At 43.1% G+C, this 20,090-nt stretch overlaps 1 protein-coding gene and 1 pseudogene across 1 annotated transcript; both read right to left on the bottom strand.

Moving 5' to 3' along the window:
• Nucleotides 1-2,041: 2,041 nt before the first annotated feature.
• OR5C1 (olfactory receptor family 5 subfamily C member 1) lies at nt 2,042-3,004 on the bottom strand. Its single transcript, XM_014736223.3, has one exon. The coding sequence runs from the start codon at nt 3,002-3,004 to the stop codon at nt 2,042-2,044; it is 963 nt and encodes a 320-aa protein (XP_014591709.2).
• On the bottom strand, nt 13,585-14,549 carry OR1AH5P (olfactory receptor family 1 subfamily AH member 5, pseudogene; annotated as a pseudogene).

The raw sequence follows: 20,090 nt of genomic DNA, 5'->3' as shown, positions 1-20,090 counted from the left end.
GGCTGGGACCCAAGGAAGATTCTCCATGGAGCCTATGAGTGACAATGAAGCTTTGTTTGAGTCCCATACCTCACCATCCCTGGCCTCATCTTAGCCAAATCAGGGGAACTGGAAGGAGGAGCTGACACTGGATTTGGCCATGCTCCGTCTCTCCTTGGAAGTTCCTGCTGTAACTCCTAGGGTCCACTCCAGTCCTGCCCCTGCATGGAGGGGCAGCCTGGGCAGAATGCAGTGCCTTGGGTCTTGGCCATATGTAACTGATTCCGGGAGACAAAGAAAATCTGTCAAAATTGTGAACTCTGGGTGGATGAAAGTCCCAAGAGCATTGCGTCTGAAAGGTCTAGTGTGACTCTAGGCTCAGAGCACTGTGGTTGCCTTTGCCCAAGAGGCCAGGGTTACGGCATTCCCTCTCCTAACCCCAACTCTGCCTCTGGATGTTGCAATCGTAATACAAAGCAGTCTACCCTACCAGACCTCTTGCTAATCTGAGCATGCTCATAACTCTGAATGAAACTTAAATGCACCAATAACCAACTCCTACCCTTAAGCTTTAAGAAACATTACCCATTATCCAAAACTCTAAATAAGACTTAAATTAAGACTTAAGACCCAAAACATGTCCATTTGATACTTAAAATATTCTTCTTACGCCTAATTCTCCTCTAGTTCTGAACCTAGTCTAACCATAATAGTAACTAGACTGCGATTTAAACTTACAAACATTATCCACACACCAACTTAACTTAAATCTAACAGAGCTCCAATGTGGACTAAACTCTAACTCAAATATAATGTAGCAATAAAATTGAAACCTGAACTCCACCCTCAATTGGCCCTGTACTCTAAAACTAACCCTAACATATTTGTAATATTTCTAATAAGAGATAAGGTTTATCCAAACTCTGACTCCTAAATTTACCCCAAATCTACTACTAATTAAAGTCAACCCAAATCCTACAATTTAGATAATTTTACTTCAATCCAAAATTTGCCTGATTGCTTTTATTTATTTTTTTAAAGGTATGCTTTTTTTTGGTGAGGAAGATTGGCCCTGAGCTAACGTCTTTTGCCAATCTTCCCCCTTTTTTTACCCCCTCTAAAGCCCCAGTACATAGTTGTATACCCTAGTTGTAAGTCCTTCTAGCTCTTCTTTGTGGGCTGCCACCTCAGCGTGGCTTGATGAGGGGGTGCTAAGTCTGCACCCAGGATCCGAACTGGTGAACCCCGGGCCGCTGAAGCGGAGTGCACTAACTTAACCACTTATTCCACTGAGCTGGCCCTGCCTAATTGTTTTTAAATTCTAAACCTAACCCTGCCTCTACCTTAACCCTAACCCTAACTCTGTTCTTAGCCGTAACCTGAACCCTAGTCCTAACCCTATTTAAACCATAATTCTGACCCATTCCTAACCTCTATCAGATGCCTGAACTCATCTAACCTTGGCCAAATCCTAACCTAAGTGTTGGGATTTTGGGAATGAGCTCATATATGTTTCGGTGCTGTTCAGCTATTTCCCTGAGAGATGGAATATGTATGTAGGCTAATAGGGAGGGATATTTGCCCACTAGATTCAGTCCCATTGTTTGGCATGAGTGCATTCTGAAGATGCTCTCTTGGGGTCAAGGAGAGCAGGAGCAGACTCACTGGTTATGAAACCTTAAAAAGGCAAGAATCTAGAAACACTTGCAGCCAACACAGCTCTTACCTCGTGTTTCTGCGAATGAGCCTCTTAGAAGTACAAGAGGCAAAAAAGCCTATGTTACCTCACCTGGTAACATCTAGGAATTTTACGTTTTGAACACTGAGGAACCTAAGGCGGATCAATAGCAAATTAACTTGATCTTGGTTCTGGCTCTAGCCCTAGACTACCCTCAGGTTCCTGCCTCCCTTCTGTAAGCTTCCTTTTCTCCCCTTCTCAGTTCCTAAAGCAATGACAAGAGATCCAAGCCAGAGGAACATCTATCTTTACCCACAGTGACAGGGGCCAGAAAGTGTCCTCCTCATCTCTTCACAGTCAGTCCTAATCCGTCTCTGGGACCTCTCACTGGTGCCCCCGCCCAGGACAGGAGAATCGGTTCCAGGTCCTTCTGAGGGCCTCCTTGACGTCCTTGTTGCGGAGGCTGTAGATGAGTGGGTTGAGAGCTGGGATGACCAGGGTGTAGAACAACGATGCCATCTTGTCGGTGTCCAGGGCATAGCTGGAGCTGGGACGCAGGTACATGAAAATAAGTGTCCCATACAGCATGGCCACAGCCATGAGGTGGGAGCCACAGGTAGAGGCTGCTCGCCAACGGCCCTCAGCCGAGCGCATGCGGATCACAGCCCCAGCAATGAAACCGTATGACACGGCAATAACCAACACTGTGGCTGTCTGGATGAAGCCACAGACAGCAAAGAGGAGGAGTTCATTGAGACTGGTGTCATTACAGGAGATGGCCAGCAGTGGAGGGATATCACAGAAGAAGCTGTTGACCTCCCGGGAGTGGCAGAAACTCAGGTGAAAGGTGAAGGTTGTGTGGACAAAAGCACTCACTGCCCCACCAAGGCCTGATGCTCCCAGCAAGGCCAGGCACAGACGCCGGGACATGGCTGTTGTATAGAGAAGAGGGTTTCCGATGGCCACATAGCGGTCATACGCCATGGCTGCCAACAGACAACACTCAGCATCAGCCAGCCCTGCAAACACAAACATCTGGAGGGCACAGGCTGCATAAGGGATGGTGGCATGGGGCAGCAGCAAGTCCACTAGCATCTTTGGGCCAATGGCAGAGGCGTAGCAGGCATCCAACAAGGAGAGGTTGGCCAGGAAAAAGTACATAGGCGTGTGGAGTGGGGCATCCATGCAAATGAGCAGCACCATGCCCACATTTCCCAGCAGGCCCACCAGGTAGATGGGCAGGAAGATCAGGAAGAGGGTGACACGCAGGTCCCAGCGATCTGTGATGCCCAGAAGGATGAATTCAGCAGGGACAACCCTGGCCCAGGTGAAGTTCTCTGGAGTCATCCTGCTGGACAGAGACTGAGGAGAGGCAAAGCAAGAGAGAGAGGAGAGAAAGGTCATGACCGTCATGGAGGAGACAGCACTTTGTACTGGGAGTCAGGTTGACTCGGGTTTCAGTCCTAACTGTGTAATGAAATTGCTGTGTGACCTTGGACAAACCATATGACCTCTCAAAACCTTTGTTTCTAACTCTGAGAAATCACTACAATTTAACCTTCGTAACAGCCATAGTCCCACCTGCATAATTCACTTTTGTACCCATAATACTGAGAAGATTGCCTGGCACACAGTCAGTGCTCAATAAATATTTATTAAATGAATGAATGATGAATGGGATGCTAGTTAGTGTCTGGCCAAGGACTGAAAACCCCATGACTCTGTATGCATTCTTTTCTCCAGTTTCTCAAGGAGGAAAAGAGACAATGGAACATGCAGAGTCTCCTGATCCAAAGGTAGCTCTTATGGGTTTTGAGGTTTGTTGGGAAGACATCTTTCCACTGGAGTAAGCTCTTGGAAGGAAAGTGCAGCAGTGGCTGGTATCTTGGGGAGACAGGAAGGAGTGGAAATAACAGAAGATTTGAATGTATGCCAGGGCCAGACTCTTCACCTCTCTGAGCCCCAATTTTCTTATTTGTGTAAGGAGAAAAAAACCCTACAAGGATTCAGTGATAATGCCTGTAAGGCATCTCACACAGGGCCTGGCCCACAGCAGGCATTTCACGAAGATCCAGTCAATTGCATTGAATTGAGCTAAATGCCTCCACACTGGAGGGAAGGAACTATAAAACAATAAAAAATAGTGTAATTTCCAGGAAATGTGGTGTTGCTTCATACTTCTGTGCCTTTCCACTTATTTCCTCTGCCTAGAATCCGTTTCCTCTTTTTGTGTTTGACAAAAACTCTCTCATGTAAAGCCATCCCTGATGTCCTCAAAGGAAACTCAACTTCTCCCTTGTTTGTGCCCTGCTGCACTGGAGCCTACATCCATCATGGCACTTAATCTTTCTATTGCAAATATTTTTTACATGTCTGTCTTTCCTGTGGACTTTGAGCCCCTTGACTCATTCAACAAACATTTGAATATTTCAGATATTCACTCATCAAACATTTGTCGTGTACTACTATGGGCTAAAAATGGCCCTGCAATTCATTTTTATATCTCCAAGGTCTGGTATAATCAGTGCTCAATAAATGCTAGTTGAATGTATGGAACAGTGAAAAGAGTATAAACATTAGCAACATGCAGACTTGATTTTGAGCCTGGGTTCCACTGCTTTCGCGTGTGTAACTTTGGGTGAGTCACTTCACCTCTCTCAGCCTGTTTTCTCATTATAAAGTAGGAAGCATATCTCTGTTGGAGGATTCTAAGAGGCAAGAGGTGTGCAGCACAGAGCCTGAAGCTGAGTAAAGGCTCTTTCCCCTTCCTTTAAGGGTTTAGATGTTTGGGACCTACCTGTGCCTGGTGTGGATGAGGAAGGTCCTTCCTACAAAGCACAGCTTGGATGGAAAAATTGGGTGATATCACATGTTGGTGGGGTTGTGCTGGTGGAAATGTAAATCAAGACGTTTGGGGGAACAATTTGGCAGTTAACTACGCACAACGGCGCATACCGTAGTGTCTCAGTCTGCTTGGGTTCCTATAATAAAGCAGCACAGACTGGGGCCTTAAACAGCAGACATTTGTTTCTCGCAGTTCTGGAGGCTGGGAAGTCCAAGATCAGGGTGTCAGCACGGTCGGGTTCTGGTGAGGACTCTCTTTCCGACTTGCTGGAGCCTCCCTTCTTGCTGTATCCTGACGTGGTGGAGAGAGAGAGCAGCTGTCTGGTCTCTTATAAGGGCACTTATCATGAGGACCCCACCCTCTGGACCTTATCTAAGCCTAATTACCTCCCAAGGGCCCCACCTCCAAATACCATCACCTTGGGGGTTGGCATTTCAACATATGAATTTTGGGGGGACACAAATTTAGTCCATAACACCTAGAAATTCCACTTCTTGGTGTTTTCTTCTGAAAACTCTCACACATGTACACAAGTAGGCATGCACAAGGGCACATGCACTCCTGGACTCTTTGTAATGGCCAAACTTTAGCCAAACCTAGATGTTTATCAATAGGCTTATGGGAGTTAAACAGAAATGGATTCAACTTATATATATCAATGTGGAGAAATCTCAAAAACATATTGCAAGAAACCTAATTTGCAAAAAATAGAGATTGATGGAAAAGCACAAAACAATATTTTCTTTATGTGTATGTATATAAAATGTACTGCTGGTTGCTTCAACCAGAGATTGGGTCCCAGCTAAAGGGCCCCAGGACATCTCAGAGGGTTCGTCACCTTTGCCCCATCCCCATATCCAGAGCTGATCCTTCTTAAGACTCAGCGCAGGGGTCATTTTTTCCAGGAAGCTTTATCTGAACCCTCAACTATCCAACCTCTCGTGCTGGAGCCCCTCTCACTGGGCTGTGTATTATAGCCCTACTCCATTGTTTTATGATGACCTGTCTAAGTATTTGTCTCCCTCACCTAATCAAGCATTTGGGACCATGACTAATTCCTTCCTCTATCTTTAAGGATACAGAATCTTAGGGATGTTCCCCTCTTTGGTGGGGTTACTGGTGGAGGTCAGACAGCCTCTAGGGGTAGAGAAAACTGTGGGTTTCCAGCTCCACCCGACACATGTTCTCCATGAACAAAGTCAGCTGGCCGGCTGATGTTCTGGGTCCAGAACCCAGTTGGTGGCAACCTCCTTGTGTACTACTGTCTGTCCACATGGAAACGAAACACTACTCACCTTCACGAAGTGAGGAGCAGAGCTGCTTTGAGCGCCTCTCCATTTCTCCATCTGCAAAATAGGGACAATGAGCCTTCAGGGCTTTTAAGTTGCTTTGAAATTTTGGGGCACAAGGACCCCCAAACTTCAGTTACGTAGCTATTATGGAATGTGTGTGTGTGCGCAAATGCACAGAACATAGAGTCAATTCTCCGTTAATTTCACTCTGTTGCCTTACTGTTGGTGAGGAGTAATCCTGACATTCTGGGACATTTATTTCTTTCCTTGAAGGTAAGAAAACTGAGTTCCAAAGAAGGGAGGAGGCTTGTCCTAAGATACACAGCTCTGAAGGGATAGAGTTGGGGCTTGAACTCAGGTCTGGCTTCAAATCCAATTCTCTTTGTCTCTAGACAGAGACCCTAATTAGATCTCTTAATAGATTACCAAGCTTGTTGCTGCTGTCTTGCCTCAGTCCTTTCATCTTTATATTGAGTGCACTGGACCAGTTCGTAGGTTCCCAGTGTGCTCTGTGGACTTCTGTCATTAGAATTACCACTGGGCTTGTGAAAAAATATATGGCTATGCACAGTCCCAGAAATTCTGATTCAACTGATGTAGAGCAGGGCTCAGAAACCTGTACTTGCAAAAAATGTTCCAAGTGATTCTGATATGCCCCTTGATTTGAGACCGTTGAGTGGCAGAGCTTCTCAATCTTCGGTGTGCAAAGGAATCACCTAGAGACCTTGTAAATGCAGATTCTGCCTCAGAAGGGCCCGGAGGGGCCTGAGATTCTGCATTTCTGACAAACTCTCAGGTGATGCTGAGACAGGTACCATGCTTTGAGTAGCAAGATCTTAGGTCATATTGCACAGCATTTCTAGCTCTGATATCATAAGATTCTAGCTTTCTGGAGGGTTCTCTTAGCCTCTTCCTGCTAGCTCGTTTCTCTCTGCTGAACTCTTTGTTTTGACTCATCCTCTCTCTCCATGCCCCACGATACTCATGAACACATTTAAGTCTGGTGAGGCTGGCCTTCTGGCATTTCTCAATATGTGGCTTGACCATTTCCTATCAAACCTGAGTTCTTAGCTCATTCCTCCTCAGCACACAGACATCTGATATGTCTTTGTCCGGACACCAGCTGCTATCGCTGTGAGGGTGTGTGGTTATTGGGTTGTTAGGACATACCTAGAAGGTGGAGGTGGGTGTAGATTCCTTCCGGCAGAGCAGCTTCAGCCCAGCCTTTGGGGTGGGAATGGCGGGGGGAGGCAGCAGGGACATCCCCACCGTAGATGTAGGAACAGGGGGACTTATATTCTTCTTGGGCCCTGAGGGAATGGCCTCTTTCTGTTTCCCTCCTGATTCCTCCTTCTCTCTCTACTCACTTGCACTCAGTGGAGACTCCCTCTTCACATCCTTTGGGGACTCCTTGACAGCTGGTGGCAGGGGAATGCCAGGGATGACTCATTCTTTGGTGCCTGGGGAGGTTGGAAAAGTTTGGCTGAGTGGGTCCCCAGGCTCTGTGTGGGGAAGACAATCATGCTATTTGCAGAGAGGCGTCTCTTTGGCTCACTTTCCCCATTCATTCTTTGGGATTTAATATTTTTATTGTGCTTTGTGATCTTCTACAGAAACACATTTTTTTCCTGTGGTTCTCCAAACACTTCACATTGTTTCTCTTGCCTGAAATGTCCAGCCTCTTCCTTGTCTACCTGGAAAACTCTTCCTTTTTGTTGCAGAACCAACTCAATGTCACCTTCTGCAGGAGGCCTTCCCGCCACTGTGGCAGAGCCAGTCTTTCCCTCTTTGTGTCTCGGAGATGCACACACAAGAGCATGAATCCAAGACAGACAAGGAAATGTATAATTGTGGCTGATGCTGCAGCAGACTGGAGCAACCCGAGGCCAGGGCCAGGCATGGAGTCAGCATGCCGGATATTAAATCAGGGCTCTTGGTGTGGGCCCAGGCATAGGTGATTTTTAAAAGCTCCCAGGATTGAAAACCACTTGGAATATCCATCTAGGATTGAGAACCACTCTCCAAGAGATAGGAATGGAACTAAGCCTGAAGTTAGGGCTGAGTGGCTCAGCCTATGGGGAGTAGATGGCTATGGGGTGGGAAGCTGCAACCTGGAGTCACCTCATTTCTATGGTGTATCTTACAGCTAACCTGTCATTCATGTAGTAGAGAGTTCATTGGTTCACATAACTAATATTTATTACTCTCTACTATATTCTGAGCTTAAGATCTTAATGATGAGCCAAATAGTCATGGTCCCCTTTTTTAATGGAGCTTGCAGGAAGAAAGAGCCAGAATTAACAACAACAACAAAAACCCACAGGGGAGAGCATTTCAGGTGGGAGTATGGCATGTGTAAAGGCCTGGAGGTGGGAATGCATATGGCACATTTGAAGAATTGAAATAAGACCAGTAGGGCTGGAGCTCAGAGAATGATGGAGAGAGGGGTGTGACTGAGCATAGAGAGGTAGGTCGAGGCCAAATGGCAGAGCCTTTAAGGCCAAGCTGAGTATTTTTTTTAATCCTAAAAGCAATGTGTTGCTCCCAAGAGGTTTAAGGAAGGGCTGAGACATGATGAGATTTACACTTTCAAGAGATCACTCTGATTGCTGTGAGCAGAAAAGATTGGATGGAAGACCAATCAGGAGCCTGGTCATGGTCAGGCTAGAGATGGTGGTGATCTGGTAAAGAAAGGGCACCCGTGGGACTGGGGATCAAAGCAGCAAGCCGCCTTTGAGAAAGCCAAAATACTAGTGAAGCAGATTAAAGCTCCGGGCATCTCCTAAGCAGAGCTATCATTTGGATTAGATGCATCTGTGATTCCAGAAGTTATGGGTGGGCACTGTGGCAGAGAAAACAGATGGAGTACCCCTAGGATTTTGGTCCCAGCACTGGAAGGGGGCAGAAACCCGATGAACTCCCTTAGAGCAACAGCTCCTAGCAGCGTACAGTGTTCCTCCAGGTAGACCTCTCACGAAGGAACAGCAGACTGTGGCAAGAACTTTCCTTCCTATCAAGGGATGGGTTGAGAATAGGTTCCACTGGCCTACCTCTGCCATGGCTCAAACTCCTACATTGACTAAGCGGCATGCTTATGTGCAGCAGAAGAGCACCGTGTCCACCAGCCCACTGTCTCTAGAAATGCAGGTGCTACTAGGCCCTGTAGAGTAGGCAGATCTTCCAAATGTCTCCACCCCTGTTCCGGTGGCAGTCCCTGCAGTCTATAGAGAGGGAGGAGGGGAAATTCCCGCTGATGCCTGGTATGCAGATGGATCTAGTTGAGGCAACCTTCCCACATGTTACTTATTTTGGGAATCGTCTTAATCTGTGTTGTCTCTACTTGTGCCTACATTTTTGCTGTGGTGTCTTCCACCAAAGCAGCCAGATAGCTGCTAAACGAGCCACTTCCATGCGTGTGGAACCTCTTGCTGACTGCTCAGGGTATCTTGCAGAAGAGGGCATTGTGGAAGATGGTAAGAGCCGGTCACAAGGGGTGGAGTGTTGGAAGAGGTCATCAAGAGGACGTGACCACTGATTGACCCTTGAGCTGAACCTGGGCATTCAGAGCCTCCTTTCCCCCATCCGTGTCCTTGGAACGTACGCTTTGCCTATAGTCCCCACAGTGGGAGCTGTTTTTAAGGACACAGCCTTGAGAGAGCAATGTGGTGTTGAGACTATCTGGACAGTGTACGTAACTGAACTCAGTTAGGAACTCTATGTAAACTTTTAAGATTCTGGCAGGCAGGTGTGGAGATCTACTGGTCTTGCAGCTGCTCACGACAAGCCTCATAAGTAAGTTCTCTCTCTGACTAAACTTGCCACCTACCCATCTGGCATGGTCTGCCTCATTCTTTGGTCTCTCCTTGCCCTCTGTGTACCGGGGCCAGTTTTCAAACCAACAGATGGGTTTCCGGTCCCTCTCCTCTGTGGCAGCTGAACTATGCTTTATATAAGCGGAGGGTCTTGTGTGTGGGTAAATTTTGTATTCCCCTGTATGTTTCATAAGCATTTTCCCTAATATATCTCTTCGATATCTAATTACGTTTTGGCATTTATTTATTATATGACCTGAACTAAACTATAGTTAACAGAAAATATTCAACAGTTGTGTGCTTTTCAGGTTGTTTGCATTTTTGGTTGTTATGAATAATACTACTATGAATATTCATGTACAAGCTTTTGTGTGGACATATGTTTTCTTAGTTATATACCGAGGAATGGAATTGTTGGGTCATATGGTAACTCTATGCTTAACTTTTTGAGAAACTGCCAAACTGTTTTCCAGAGTGGTTGCGTTATTTTACACTCTCAGCACCAATGTAGGAGAGTTCACCTTTCTCTCGTTTCTTTCTAGGATTTCAATATTGTCCACTTTTTGAATTATAACCATCCTGGTAGCAGTGAAGTACCATCTCATTGTGGTTTTGACTTGCACTTCCCTAATGACTAATGACGTTGAACATTTTCCATGTGCTAATTGGCCATTTGTATTTTTCATTTGGAGAAACATCTATGCAAATCCTTTGCTCATTTTAAAATTGGGTTATTTGTCTTTTTATTATTGAATTGTAAGAGTTCTTTACATATTCTTAATATAATTCTTACTGTAAATATCTTATCAGATATATGATTTACATATGTTTTTCTCTCTTTCAGTGGATTGTCTATTCACTCTCCTGATGGTGTCTTTTTTTTTTTTTGAGGAAGATTAGCCCTGAGCTAACATCCGTGCCCATCTTCCTCTACTTTATATGTGGGATGCCTGCCACAGCATGGCTTGACAAGTGGTGCATAGATCTGCACCTGGGATCCTAACCGGTGAACCCTGGGCTGCCAAAGTGGAATGTGGGAACTTAACCACTGCACAACTGGGCTGGCCCCTCCTGATGGTGTCTTTTGAAGCATAAAACTTTTTGATTTTGATGAAGTTTCCCTTTTTTTCTATTATTTTTTGTTCTTTTGGTATCATAACTAAGAAACCATTGCATAATCCAAGGTCACAAAGATTTACTCTCACGCTTTCTTGTAAGAGTTTTGTAGTTTTAGCTCTTACATTGAGGCCTATGATTCATTTTGGGTTATTTTTGTAGTGGTGTGAGGTAAAGATTCAACTTCATTCTTTTGCCTTTGGGCATCCAGTTATCTCAGCACCATTTGTTGAAAACACAGTTCTTTCCGTATTGAATTGTCCTGGCAACCTTGTTGAAAATAAATTGACCATAAATTTGAAGGTTTATTTGTGAACTCTCAATTCTATTCCTTTGATCTCTATGACTAGCCTTGTGCCAGTACTGCATTGTCTTAATTACCACCGTTTTCTAGTAGGTTTTGAAATCAGGAAGTGTGAGTCTTCCAGCTTTGCCCTTTTTTTTTCAAGAATGTATTGGTTATTCTGGGTCTCTTGTATTTCTACACGAATTTTAGGATCAGCTTGTTATTTTCTGCAAAAAAAACAGCTGATAGTTTGATAGGGATTGCATTGAATCTGAACTGTTTATTAGTTCTAATAATATTTTGGTAGATTTCTTAGGAATTTAAAAATATATAACATGTGTCATCTGAGAATAGAGATAGTTTTACTTCCTTCTTTACAATCTGGATGTCTTCTATTTCTTTTTCTTACTTAATTGCTCTGTCTGGAACCTCTAGTACAATGTTGAATAGAAGTGGCGAGAGTGGGCAACTTTATGTTATTCTTGATCTTAGAAGGACAGAAATAGGAAGGATCGATAAAGAGGTAGCGGAGCGCACAAGAAAAACAGATCATGTCCAGATGATTAGAGTGGGCTGGTGTGAGAGGGTACTTTCTGGAGATGATGTGGGACTAAAAGTGAGTGGGTCTGGAGAAAGGGAAGTCTCCACAGAAGGGAAAATAGCCTCAGAAAGAAAGGCCCCGAGGGGGAATGTGAATGGTACATATGAATGAATGAAAGTTCAGATGTAGTCAGCATCCTATTTTTTAATAATATAACATGAAATAGAGAGGAAACTTTTATAGAAAGTAAGAGAGATGTGAGGGAGAGCACCACTTCAACAGTCAATACACTCTGAAAGTCACATATTGTTTCAGTAAAAAAATAACACAGTGCACAATAAAAACTGCTGAATTGTATACTCTAAAAGGATGAATTTTATAGCATATTAATTATATATCAACACAACTTATTAAAAATCACATCATACTGAAATGAAAAAGCAATTCACTAGTCACATGAACTCTGCATAGAGGATTTTTTAACGATAAAACAGGCAGAGTCACAAGGAGGAATTTTTATTGGTTTCATATATGTAAATTGAAAACTTATTTATGTCAAAAAATCCAAAAGAAAACTGAAGGATGAAAAGGTGATTGGAGGAAGTTTGTGCTATGAATAAGAAAGTATAATGTTTAAATCTTTGCTATAAAAAGGACTTATATACATCTTTAAAATAGTCAAATGAGATGAAGAAATAATTAACAGAGGAATAAAGAAAATTTATTTACAGATTAAGAAAACAATCAGTAAGCAAAAAAATTCAAACAAAAAAAGAGGTACTATTTTTTGCTTGTTGTATTTGTAAGAACTGAGTGAAAAATTGGAACACAAAGTACTGGTAGGATGTAGAGAAAGGAGCACTCTCTCAGAATGTCAGTTGACATGTAAATCACTAACAGTTTTTTAAACTATTTTGGCAACATGTATCATGAGCCTGAAAAATGTCCCACCCATCAATTCCACTTAAAATTCATTGTAAGGACCTGAGGAAAACTATATATATGGTTTATTCACAATGGTATTCATTGCATTATTATTTATAATAGTAAAAATAATTAGGCAAATCTGATCATCCAAAATGGAAGAAGATTATATATAAATATGGCATCTGCTTCTGCTATAATATTAATTATGAAATGTTTATGAAGATTTAATAATAATAGTGTGGAAAACATTCATGTTATAAGTTGATGTGAAAAATTGTCATCTTAACAATATAAAATAAATGCACAGAGAAAAGGACCGTAAGAGTTTGGGTAAAATATTCAGTGATTTCTTTTAAGAAAATTAAAAAAAATTTCTTTACGGTATATTTGAGATATTTACTGTGATGACACAAATGATTTTTCAGTTGGAGAAAAAAATAAACCAGAGTTTAGAAAGTAAAGAATAAAGACTGGTCACAACTAATAAAAAAGTTAAATCACCGGCCAGAGACAAAGATCTAAGCCCAGATGTTTGATACTGGACAAATCTCTTAATCTTTCTGTGCCTAGTTTCCTGTTCTAGAATATTCTTGCCCTCTCAGGTCACACACAGGTTCTGCCTACTTGATGTCATGTTCTCATGTTGAGGCCAATCCCCATGAGTGAGTCAGAATTAGTCCCTGAAGCCCAGTGACTTGACCAAGGTCCTGACCTGCTTAGTCTAGCCAGCATTTCTTGTTGGGGAAAAATGTATAGTCCTACATTGTGCTCCTATTGAGCTTCCTCCTAGAAGCCAAGTGTTTGCTGGCATTTTTGATGTTCCCATCTCTGAATTGATTTTGCTTGGATACATATACCCGCTTATCAAGTATGCCCTACAGGAACTGCTGGTCACTCCCTTTCTTCAGGCTGCAGCTCTGTCCTTGGCCAGTTGGTCCTACTCCAGTCCTGAAAAGTCAGAGTTTTCATTTTCTTGCATCTGCTTGTAAGGCTAAGCATCCATCCCGTCTTGAATGTGAGTCTTTCAGATTTATAATGGACGAGTCCAGGGAAGAAGGCATGTTGAAAAGTCTGGGCTTCTACTCTAGGGGAGAAGGCATTTTTATAGGGTGGAACATCTTCCCCAGCCAAGGAGTCTCCACGGACCCCCCTTCGCATCTCTGCCCCTCAGACTATAGATAAAGGGGTTCAGCATGGGAGTGACCATTGTGTACACCATGGATGCCAACATTCCAGTATCTGCTGAGTAGGAGGGTGAGGGCTGGAAATACACCACAAAGAGTGTCCTATAGGAGAGAGTGACCACTGTCAGGTGAGAGCCACAGGTAGGGAAGACTTTGTGCTTCCCCCCAGCAGATGGGACCCTGAGGATGGTGTAGATGATATGGACATAAGAGACCCAGGACACATGGGAGAGGGACCACTCCCAAGAGGGCTGCTTCAGCAAACATCATCACCTGAAAGACAAGGTTATCTGAACAGGCAAGTTTGAGGAGTGGGAGAAGATCACAGGAGAAATGCGGGATGGAATGGGAGACACGGAAGGAGAATTGTGACATCAGTCAGAAGTCTCACTGAGACTTCTGAGACTTCACTGAGGCTTGAGAGTGAGAAGGCCAGGAGGTAGGAGCTGAGCCAGGATGCAGCGACCAGCAGCTGGCATCGTTTGGGATTCATGGTCATGGTGTGGTTTAGAGGAAGGCAGATGGCCTTGTAGCAGTCGTATGACACATGGTGAGCAGGAAGTCATCCAACAGGGTCAACGCCATGAAGAGGTGCATTTGCATGAGATACCCACTGTGGGAGATGGTGTGGTGCTGTGGCTGGATGTTCACCAGCACCTTGGGGACAATGGTGCAGGAGAAGCAGGTATCGATGAAGGACAGGTTGGCCAGGAAGAAATACATGGGAGTGTGGAGGTGCTGATCAGAGCCAATGGCCAGGATGATGAGCAGGTTCCCCAACACGGTGACCAGGGACATGCCCAGGAAAATTCCAAACAGGAGAGGCTGTTGCTCTGGGAGTTCACAGAAGCCCAAGAGCAGGAAGTCAGAGAGGGTGGTTTGGTTTCTAATTCCCAATTAAAGCAGGACAGTTGGAGGAAAATCTTGCTTAAATATACCTAGACTCCAAAAAGTTATATTATTCAGTTTTTCAACTGTTTTCTGTGTTCTCTTCAAATGTTGCAGAGATGCACTGGTGTCTCTTGGTGGCAGGCATGTAAACATGTCCAGAGGTGAGAACTATGGACGATGACAATGAGAGATCTTGTTGGGAGTCAACTTTGCATCTTAGCTTTCTAGTAAATTGTCCTGTAGGCCTCCTGGATGAGGTTGAACTGGAGATTAGCTGAGGAGAAATTTACTAAGTCCTAGTCCGCCCCCCTACTCTATTTTAGTAGGAAAGTTATCAACTTAATAGACTTGATAAGTTTGAGTAAGTATCTTGGGGATATACATTTGCTAGACAATTATTAAGCAGAGTTGTCTCTTTGTCTGTCTTTCTCTCTCTCTGTCTCTGTCTCTGTGTTGAGGAGTAGAAAAGGGATAATTACATGAATAGTTCATAGCTGGGACTCAGGTATTCTTGGTATGGTGGAAGTATCTGCCCTCTTTTTTCTTTTGAAGACCCATCGAATGAGCTAATATGGATAAAATTACTTTATAAACTCAAAGGAATTTTACAAATAAAAGTTCTCATTACCATCAGCAGCAGTAGCATTATCAACGTCATCAGTTCTTAGGAGCTTTGGCTTTCGTGTCCTAGAGATGGGAATCCTTTCTGGCTATGTTATCCTCTGCAATTTACACATTCTCTTATCCTCTCTTAGCTTCAGTTTCCTAGTCTGTAAATTCTGTGCATACTTTGTATACTTATTGTGGATAAATGATGAGGTGACATATTCAAAGGGCTAGCATGGAGGAAGCCTTCAATAAATTGTGATAATAGTTGTTAATATTATTAGTAGTAGACAAAATGGAACCTGGGGTTCCTGATGCACCAGAGAATGTTAGAGGACATGCCTCCCAGCTCTAAACACTCACTGCTTTTTATATTTGGGGTAAATTATTTACTTCCTTTGAGCCACCTTTTCTTCATCTGTAAGATGTGGACGTAAACCGACCACGTAGGACTGTTGAAAGCATCAAAATGCCAGAATCAGTTGAAGGTTTTTTCAGAACCTATGATATAAAATCCAAAATGCGTGATTTTATCTTGTGCATTTGGATGGTGTGGAAGGATGCACACACACACAGGCAGTGCCAGCCTGTGTGAATGTCATGCTCTTTGATCTGGTGATAAAACACATTCCTTCTGGGTCTGATAAACTTTCATTTGGCCGCTGGCCCCCTGCTGGATTGTAACATTAAGCCGGTTTGCTCAGTCTTTCTGGACTCAGTTTCTGTGTCTGCTTGAAGAGACTAATGCCTAACTCATAACGTTGTTGTGAGATTAAATTAGATAAGGATTGTACAGAACTAGAACATTGATTGGCTCATATCAAATGCTCATCAAATATTAGCTTTTCCTGATATTATTTTCTCTTGGTGGAATTAATAAAAGAAGGGTGCTTTTTGGAATGACCAACTAGTCCTCTGTGTTTGCCCAGGACTTTTCTGCTTTCAAACCTGAATATCCCACTTCCAGGAAACTCCCTCTGTCCTGGGCAAACTGGACTTTTCTTTTTTTCTTGTGAGGAAGATTAGCCCTGAGCTAACATCTGCCATTCATCTGCCTCTTTTTGCAGAGGAAGACTGGCCCTGAGCTAACATCCATGCCCATCTTCTTCTACTTTAAATGTGGGACACTTGCCACAGCATGGCTTGACAAGCAGTGTGTAGGTCTGCACCTGGGGCCAAACTGGCAAACCCCAGACTGCCTAAGCAAAACTTGTGAACTTAACTTCTGCGCCACCGAGCTGGCCCAAACTGGACTTTTCTCGATCACTGTCTGTGGGAAGTTGGGCTTTGAACACTGTAAAGTTTCATATACAGAGTTGTAAGTGCCATTGTCATCAATATCATCATCATGACCCTTGGTTGGCAATGCCTGTGACCTAGCAGTACCATGACAAAGCATCTACTTTGGCACATGACATGTGAGGACTCAGGTTTGAGCCCCAGCTGTATCATCTTGGTCAAATCATTTACCTTCTCAGAACCTCAATTGTAAAATGAGCCTAAATAAAATTACCTCAAATAATTCTGAGATTGCTCAAGTTATAAAAATGAAGTAGGACTTGCTGACCTATCAATTGCCGAGATTGTTACTCTCTTTGGGTGGTGGCATAGAATGATTCTGACAACCATGCATGATCAAGTGGGCTGTGAGTAAATTATTCATATATGGTACAGGTGTCCTGAGCACTGTACAATTACAGTGTCTTGGCCACTGCCAGCGGCTTAAGGACAGTATTGACCCAGGCTGGACTCTCAGGGAGTTAATGAATATTAAATCAAGGCCCTCCTCATGGTAGTTAAGAGAGCCAGGTTGCATTTGGCTGAGGTGAGGAAGGGGCAGGAAAGGAGGAAGGAATGGGGGAGGAGATGTGTGTGTGAGACCAGTATCTTCTATCTCTACCCCCTCAGGTCTTACCTGGAAATTCTGACCATCCTCAGATCCCATCACCATCAGCAGGTGTTGGGTCTGCCTCCTCTCTTTGGTTTGCCTTCCCTGCTTCTCCACAAGAGGACTTGCTAGAACCTCAGTTTTCTTTGTTCCTTGTAACAGCAGCGCAGACTAAAGACTTGGGGCTGGAGGAAGCTGTCCTCAGGAATAGGAGCCAGGAGGAGCCATGGGCTTTACACACGGAGTGTCTCCTGGGACCCAATCCCAGATCGCCTACTTAGAGGCGACATGGGGCAAATGTCCAACTCCGAGCTGTTCCCTCTGGGCCCTGGAGTCCTGAGTCCCAGCAGTGTCAGGGACACCTTAGTCTCAGAGTGGCCAGGTCGGGAATCCTGAGAGCACTGCTCCTAGTACCCTTCCCCTGGGCCCAGTAGTGGGAAGGCTCCATCTCCCCTATCCTGACCTGCCATGGAATCCACACACTCTAATTAAATTTATGAAGAAAACCTATCATTTCCCAGAAAGTAAATAATAATAAATGAGTTGAGCTGATTTGATGTAGGGTGGTCTGTGCAATCATTGTCTTCAAATTTCTACAGTTTTGTATGTAGAAAAAGTGAACAGCCTTGTCCCTGTGACTCCAGAGACTAGAGATATGGCACATCTGTAAAATCTGCCAAAGTAATAGGGGGCTTCTATGTGCAAGATTACTTTAAATTTTTTAAATCATAAAATACATCATACTATACAAAAAAGAGTGTGTTAAACATATAGGAACAGTTTTCTTATGGTTTTACCAGCTATGCATGTATGCGTAAATCATGTATTGTTTATATTTGCATATTTTTGTCTTTTACATGAATGGAATCATTTAGCTTCTTTCACTGAATATTATGTCTTGACAGTCATCCATTTTGATACTTGTAGCTACAGGTCATTCTTTTTCACTGCTGTGTAGTAAAGGTTCACACTGTCTTACCTAATATCTTTAGGGCTTTTCACTTTGCAATTCAGAATGTTTCCAATTTGGGAAGAGAATACTGTGCATGCATCATTATTTTGTGATACCACCCGTAGATTCTAATAATAAATGTTAAAATCAAACACAGTAATATTTTGGCAAGAAAATGTATGAATATTCATACCAAGTGAGATAAACACATATTTTTAAATAGCCACATGTCAATCCAGGTCATATTTTGCTACAAAATGAGTTTGCAGAAACTCTATAAAATATCTTTCATTGATTTTGGGGTTTTAGGATTGTAGCTAAGGAATTGTTGACTTACATTCCATTGTGGGGTTGGACAATAATGTGCTTGTCCATTCCAACATTGATGGACATTTGAGTTCATTGCCAGGCTTTTGCCATTTTTTTCACAAAATTATTTATCATATCAAGTGAAACTCCTATTCTCATTAACAAATGAAAAAATGACATTTGAATAAATGCGGCCTGGCATTATCTATTGTTCATTTCTTCTTTAAAAATTTTTTCCACATGCAAATTGGAGAAACATTTTAGACCACCATCCTTTAAAGAGAACATCTCCACAATAACAATCGTTTATCATTTATTTGTTTTATTATTAACATTTTAGTGAAAGCTCAAGCTTTATTATTTCAACAAAGATGGCTAGAGAACTGGGATTTTGTTCTCTATTTCTTTTATATCAAGTTAGATTATTTTCATAGATGAGAAAATAAATGAAGCCAGAACATCGTTTTACTCCATTTTGAACTGCTGCACTCATGAACGTTCTTGTACAATCTCCTGGTGTCCCTGTTCAAGTTTCTCTAGGGTATGTGCCAAGGAGTAGAATTGTTTGCAAGGTCATTGGTGAATGTATTAGTTCGGGTCTTCTGAGAGGCAGATGCCAAAACGGGATTTGGTGTTTAAGAGATTTATTGAGGAGGGAGCAGGAGAAATCAGGGAGAACGTTCAAACTGAAATGCACGTCTGAGACCTGTGGAAGAAAAGAGGGAAGGAAGGAGGAATGGGGTAGAAAGAGTCTCTAACTACAGCAAAATGTCAAGAAAGTTTGACCAAGCCAATGGGGAAGGGGAGTCCTAGAACCAAAGCTGTCCATCAGAAGAGTCCTGTTTTTCTCTGAAAATAGTACCCTTGTCATGCTTAATCATTGGCTAGGAGAGGCCTGTATAAGCATGGTCTTTGTACAAACCTGGTGGTGGATCGGGAGGGGCAGTAGCTGGGGCCATTGGTCAGTCATGCCCCCACCACAGGAGATCTGAGTGGTGCGTTTTCATGATCACCACAGTCTAAACTTTGTGTTACACAGGCCCAATTTGCTACACAGGTATGGAAAAGACTTCCTCCATGGATTCCATAGGCCTTTTTTCCTCAGGGAATCTTAGAAGAGGGAGGTTAGTGGGATCAATCTCCTTTGCTATAGTTGGTCTTGAAGTTGCAATTAGTACTCATCCTCACTCTTCTCCACTATCCATTCTAAAGTCCTCTCACCCTCAGCTATCACATCTTGGGTCTATATGTACTCCTCCCTGTCCTCATTAAATGAAAGCAACTTTAACTTGAGAATTGAATTAGGCCTTAAAAATGGATTCCTGGAATTGATGACCAAATATCTCTCCTGATTGATTCACTCCCATTTGCCCTTATTTCTTCTAAAAACTCAATTTATCTGCCTCAAGTTATAAAGTTCCAAATACTGTCACAATCGTAATAACTAACCTTTATCAAGCACTTACAATGGGCCAGGTAACGTGCTACTTGCTTTACACAGATAATCAACTCATTTAATTTTCACAAAACTCCAAAGGCTGGCGACTATATAGGCCATTCTATTGATGAGTGAAATGAGGTTTAGTAAAAATAAGTATGAGAACCAAGCTTTGAATCCAAAACCATTGTTCTCCTTCGTTACTTCTCTACACTATGTCATAGCTGTCACTGGCTCTCCTTGAATAAGTTATGAGCTCACTAGGTAACAATTTTTATCCTATTGGTGAGGCTGTCCCATCCTTTTGCACCTTGCTTTGGGGCAAACTCTTGGGAAAACTGCTCGG

Source organism: Equus caballus, chromosome 25 (assembly GCF_041296265.1).
Source record: "Equus caballus isolate H_3958 breed thoroughbred chromosome 25, TB-T2T, whole genome shotgun sequence".
In the NCBI taxonomy this organism is placed as follows: Eukaryota; Metazoa; Chordata; class Mammalia; order Perissodactyla; family Equidae; genus Equus; species Equus caballus.
This window is presented reverse-complemented; position numbering and strand designations above follow the sequence as displayed.

Bases quoted from the DNA above. Each gene is read 5' to 3' on its own strand.
- OR5C1 (XM_014736223.3), bottom strand. From the start codon at position 3,004: ATGACTCCAGAGAACTTCACCTGGGCCAGGGTTGTCCCTGCTGAATTC.